Source organism: Leptonychotes weddellii, chromosome 16 (assembly GCF_054177405.1).
Source record: "Leptonychotes weddellii isolate Sample4059 chromosome 16, ASM5417740v2, whole genome shotgun sequence".
Classification (NCBI taxonomy): Eukaryota; Metazoa; Chordata; class Mammalia; order Carnivora; family Phocidae; genus Leptonychotes; species Leptonychotes weddellii.
In genome coordinates, this window is record NC_138384.1 from 395,161 (window position 1) to 401,160 (window position 6,000).

The 6,000-nt window shown below is 53.6% G+C and overlaps 1 protein-coding gene across 2 annotated transcripts in view; it reads right to left on the minus strand.

Annotated features, from left to right (window-relative positions):
- Nucleotides 1-4,919: 4,919 nt before the first annotated feature.
- The window catches only part of RPL13 (ribosomal protein L13), a 2,663-nt gene continuing 1,582 nt past the window's right edge, over nt 4,920-6,000 (minus strand). For both annotated transcript variants that reach the window (XM_006751767.3, XM_081806218.1), the window contains 2 exons: nt 5,619-5,675; nt 4,920-5,099 (listed from right to left, as the gene is read on the minus strand). In XM_006751767.3, coding sequence (XP_006751830.1) covers nt 4,941-5,099; nt 5,619-5,675 — 216 coding nt within the window. In that variant the 3' untranslated portion in view covers nt 4,920-4,940. The remainder of the gene's footprint in view (nt 5,100-5,618; nt 5,676-6,000) is intronic.

Below are 6,000 nucleotides of genomic sequence, written 5' to 3' on the forward strand. Positions count from 1 at the left end.
ACCCGTGAGGCAGATATGTGCCCAGGACACTACAGTGAGGGGAGAGGGGGCCCGCTAGAGCCTGTGTCTGGAGACCCTTCAGAATGAAAACCCTGAGAAGGCAAGGATGGATATAGTTTGTTCTGCCGTTTCCTGCTTGCCCTACAGCCTGGGACCAGCCTGGCACAGTAGATGCTGAATAAATACTTGAATGAATGTCTCTTCTCCCCTCACCTGTTGTCCTTACTGAACTCCTTCCACACCACTTTCTACTTTCCCAGGCCCACCCGCCCATCTTTCTGCCCCATCATCGGGCTCTGCTTACTTTTTGGGGCCCAGTACCAGCCCCCTCCTGTGGTTCCTAGTGCTCGGTTGGCACTTGGTGCTTGTTGAAGGGGAGTCCCCCGGACGGTCAGTGCCCGGCCGGCCCTGACCCACACCTGATTCAGCAAGCTTGGTACGTCTGGTCTTGTTCTAAGCAACAGAGCACCGATTCTGGCTGAGGGAGCCACAAAGGACCAAACACTGGGAAACCCCTCGAATTGGTGGGGGTGACACCCAGGCCCATGGTAAGGATGTTGAGGCTGCATGCATCACCAGGGATGAGACCCAGCCTGGGACAGGGGACAGGGAGCTTGGTCACGTGGCCAGGGTGCTGCGAGGAGGTGGGGCAGGGGGTACAGTGCCTCCAGCTCCTACAAAAGAGGCGAGTTCTGCTTCTCACAAGACTCAGAAACAAACTCCCAACGTGAATTCTGACGCCGAAGGAGCCAGAGAGAATAACCCACGTCCACTACAGAGGCTGAGCTGTGGTCTTCCTACTACACCACACTGTCTCCTAAACGACAGCACCCCATCCCCTCTCCAGCCCAGACCCTCAGGGTACAAGCAAGACTCAGGGAGTCTCAGTTGGTAGAGCATCTGACTCTTGATCACAAGGTCATGAGTTCGAGCCCCATGCTGGGTCTAGAGATTACTTAAAAATAAAAAATACAAGCAAGCCTCAAAAGGAAAAGAATAAACCGGAAAAAAATCTGCCAACATATGACAGAAGGCAAATTTCCTTAATATGCAAAGAGCTTCTACAATTCAAGAAAATGACAGACATCATAAAAAAAAATGGACAAAGGATGTGACAGACAAACCACAAAAAAAGAGACAATTTGCCAGCAAATATGAGAAGAGAGGCTCAGCTTCACAAACAAATAAAAAATACAAGTTAAAACAGTAGCATTCCAGGGGCGCTGGGCGGCTCAGTCAGCTAAGCGTCTGCCTTCAGCTCGGGTCATGATCTCAGGACCCCAGGATGGAGCCCTGCTTCGGGCTCCCTGCTCGGCAGTGGGTCTGCTTCTCCCTCTGCCTCTGCTCCCCCTACCCCACCCACCCCACTGCCCATGTCCTCTCTCAAATAAAATAAAAATCTTAAAAACAAAAACAGCGGCGTTCCAGTGTTCCCCACCCACAGAGGACTGTTTAAACCAAATGTCACCCATCCCTTCACGGGGTCCCTGTAGACATGGGCGAGAAGTGAGGGAGACCCGGGTGGGCAGGCACAATACGGGACAACACACAGTGGGATTCCGTGTGCTTTTATTATTTAGGTCATCTCTACACCCCACGTGGGGCTTGAACCCACGACCCCGATATCAAGAGTCACATACTCTTCTGACTGAACCATCCAGGTGCCCCATTTTTCATAAAAACAAAAGCCCCCCCAACAAAACCAAACCAAACCAAAAACTAAAGGCCCAGATGTTTTGTTTCTTCCTTAAAGATTTGTTTACTCCTTTTAGAGAGCAAGAGCACAAGCGAAGGGGCAGAAGGAGAGGGAGAGAATCCCAAGCCTGATGTGGGGCTCGGTCTCACGACCCTGAGATCATGACCTGAGCCAAAACGCATCATCAACAGTCCCGCCCAGGGGCCCCAAGGCCCAGGTGTTTATACGAGAACATAACTTCACATAAACCACTGTGGGCAGATGCACAAGTCATATGCACAAGTCATTCTAAGGGCTTGGAGGGTGGAGGTAGAAAAGGGACACTTTTTATGCTTTTCTCTCCTGTACTTTTTTTTGTTTTTAACAAAGAGCATGCTTTTCTTCTATAACTTAAAAAAAGAAAAAATAAATAAGTGAACACTCAGAAACCATGAAAGAAAACATGGGTACAACTACCTACAAATGAAAAAACGAACATGTGAGACACCAGAAAAGTAAAGAGCCCTTAGCCCTTTGCAGGCACTCATACCCCCTTCTACTCTCTGGCTCAAACGGAGTGGAGTCAAGTGGGAAAAAGGCTAAGTAATCTAAAACAACTTAAGTTTTCCTCTAAATCACAACAGTTTCAAGCAAGTGGAAATTAGTGTTAAAAAAATTTTAATTCTTCCTTTTAAAAATACCACAATTGTAGATATTTTAACAAAGCAACTATAGGATAGAGATTCAAAATGCAACTCATCCTGGGAAGGTGGCACCCACCGTGTATCTTCTCTCCAGAGTAAAAAATACCATACAGTAACTTTAAGATAATGAAAAAAGGAGAAAGACAGCTTGGGAAGATTACAGAATAACCCTAATGTCACATTAGAAAGAAGAAAAATAATAAATTGAGAGAAAATATTTGCAACTCCTATGAGAGCAAGGCTGATCTGAAAATAGGCAAAGAGGTGAACGTGCCCCGTGGGCCATCTTGTGGGCGGCTCCATCCTGCCCACCCCCGCTAGCCACACCCCTGCACCCACTTTGGGAATCTGACCCCAAAATGCACCTGCAACCCACAGATGACCCTCCGGACCCCCACCCACTTCTCCGAGGGGCGATGGCCACATAAGGAGCCCACGCCTGCTGATGCATTTCCACCCAGGGGCAGAAAGGGTTAAAGGAAACAGTGCCTCCACTTGGGTTGGTTTTCGAATTAACCACACACACAGGTGAAGGCCAACCACAGCTGGGTTCCCTGCTCAGGGGTATCTCAGGGGAGGCCTTGGTTGGTGGAATTCAGTTCCTCACCCAGAGAGGACAGAGGCCCTGTTTTCTCGTTGCTTTGTGGCTCCCCAGCGGCTGCTCCCTCAAGGCTGGCCCCGCCAGACACACGGTGGGGTCAGGAGCCCCCTCCCGGGCACAGTTCTGCCCACACTCAAGGAGAAATCCTCCAGGTAGCAGAATCCTGCTACCCCAGGGCCAGGGGATGGCCCGTGGACGAAGGACCCTCTCACCCTGGCGGGGGCGAGCGCTGCCTTGGAGCAGACACAGACACAGAAGGAGCAGTCTTCCAGCCCCTGTTCAGCACCTGCATCCCTACCAAGTGTGAGTTCACGCTCAGTCTGTCTCCCCAGTTACAAGGTCTTGGTCACAACCCAGGACTTCACCAGGGCACCAGCATGATTTGGGGTTTGGACGCTGGTCAGCAGCACCTCACAGGAAGACTTCCTCAGCCTCAGGACTGGCTGGGCTGGGGCTCACTGCTTCCCCAACGGCGCCACAGCTTGGACCAGCTGAGCTCCCCACCCACAATCACGTCCCGTACCAGACTCCCATAAGGGTCCCTGGTTCAGTCCCAGCTGACACAAACATCTGCGAACCTGCCAAGAGCACTCCGGACTGTAGGGAGGTGTCATTCCTCACAGCCTGAGGTCAGGGAGTCTAGGGTGGATCCAGCGGTTGGGCCCTGGCACCTTCCAAAGCCCCCTTGAACCTCCTGTCGGTTCATGGGCCCCAGGTACACAGGATGAAGCTTACTTCCCGCCCGGCTTCACCAGATGGCACATCTAACTTACCAAACACCCATGGCACTGAGCTGAGGGATGGAGCGGGACTCGGAGAAGCGGCCTAGTCAAGGTGACCCAGCAGAGCTGCCACCACCACTGGACAAGGTGAGAAGTGTCGACGGCCCAGTGGACAGGGTCCTACAGCCCGGGCCCCTCCCCAAGACTTTCTCCAGCATACTCACCAGCAGGTGCCTGGCCTGTTCCAGGCGCTTCTTGCATCCGGGAAGGCCCTTCACTCTGGTGGCGCAACGCCAGAAGGGGACGTGAATGTTTCTCCCCCTCACCCCTGAGCCTAGAGCACAGGAACCCCTGCCCTGCACTGACCTGGAGGCCTGGGCTCCCCAACCTGCGAAGACCACAGCCAGGGATCTGGCACCAGGAAGAGCCACCTGCCACAGGGAAGGTTGAGCCTGCAGCCACCGGGCCACCCAGAGGCAGCCCCACCTCATTCCCTCTGCCTGGGATTGTGAGGGACGCAGCTAGGGCTCCTGGTCCCTCCACAACTTCCAAATGCAGAAAAGGAGCATGGAAATCAGTACCCCATAAGCACCACTTCAGATGTGAAAAAAATAAATAACCCTCCAAATCATCTGTTTAGATGAAAACCTACCAGGGATTTCGTTCCCAACAGGAACCGGTCGGTGCAGGACACCAGCAGCGTTGGGACATCCACACCTTACGGCCCCCATAACGGATCCTCACAGCAGGCCCTGCCAGGGCCCCATCTCAGCATCTCACTTGCAGAAACCACGCAGGGGTTTCAAAGGAACAGGGGTGTGCTGCACTGCCACATGGGGTCCAGCCTTCAGCCTTCCTCGGGCGTGGGCACTTGGGCTGCCCCGGCCGTCCAGCTGCCACACAGGCACAGTAGCCTGAAAACGGGTTCTGGGCAGCCCAACCCCAGCCGTCCACACCAGAGCCTGCATGCATAAGTACAGACAGGCCCAGGAGGATCTGGCCCCAAATCCCAAATGCTCAATTGCAAACTACCCTGGTAACAATTACTCTCTGCAACACCTCCACCAGAAAGGTACTCGAGTTATTCAGTCAACAGTCCTAAGACATAGACAGTAAAATGTTGCCCTGCAAATATGCTGTCCCTCCGGCCAGGTCGCAGGTCCCCAAGTTCTTGCCCCCAACCCGAGGAGACCAGGATCACATGGACACCACAGGTATCACGAGTTGTTAACTGCACTTTATTTTTTCTTTTCAACGTCCTGCTCTGCAGCTTCCTTGGCCCTTTTGGCCCGGATGCCAAACAGCCGGGCATTGGCACGGGCCATGCGAAGACTGGCGAAGGCCTTGAAGCTCTTCTCCTCCTCTGTGAGGACTCTGGCTTTCTCCTTCTTGTAGACCTGGACCGGGGCACAGGGGGCGTCAAACCCTTGCCTAGGACCTAATGTCAGCAGAAGCCTTGCAGGAGGAGGTAACAGGCTAGGTCTGCCTGCCCACTGCTGCAAGGCCACACTGAGGCCACTAAGAACAGACTAGAATGACATGACCTGGAACGTCACCCCAGGCACACAGTAGAAGCAACCACCTCAGATGTGTGCAGTCCTGGGCCCACCTCTCCTGCCAGAAGACCCTCAAGGGCCCAGTCATTTGTGGGATCACCAACGACGTGTCCAGGGAGTGACCTGGCCTTTCCAAATGGTGAGAAGCGTGTATCTGTGACAAGCGAGTCCCCAAAGATGAGGGCAAGGCCCTCCCTCAAGGAACCCAGCTGCTAAGAATGCAGGATAACATTCCTCTCTGAGTCAAGGCATTCTTTTTCACAAACCTGTAAAACTTTCCAGAGACCCCGGCTGCCACCCCTCAACTCAAGCCCCACCCCAAAGCATTCACCGGTTGATCCTCCAGACACCCCCACTTACGTTCCGTATGGGCATGACTGGTCCCGTCAGCTGGGTAGCCAACTTGAGTTCTTCCGCCTGTTTGAAGAAGGAAGTCACCTGGGCTCAGACCGCACACACAAGGGCTGCAAGCTTACAGCCCCCGCTTCTTGCCGATGTCCCTGCCTACTGCTGCGCACAGGTGGTGGGCCTGGGTCCCTGCCCCGTCAGCTGACCGCAGAAGCACAGGCCAGACCCGCCACGTGTGAACCCTGATGCAAGCTGCCGGTGTGTGGGGCCACGCAGCACGCCAACTCCTAGGAAGCCAGCGCAGCAGTCTGTGAAGCACTTTAGGAAACGCACGCTTTCAGGTTAAAATGTAGAAACCTAGCTTGCAGCCGAACAGCCTCCGTCTGATGTCACT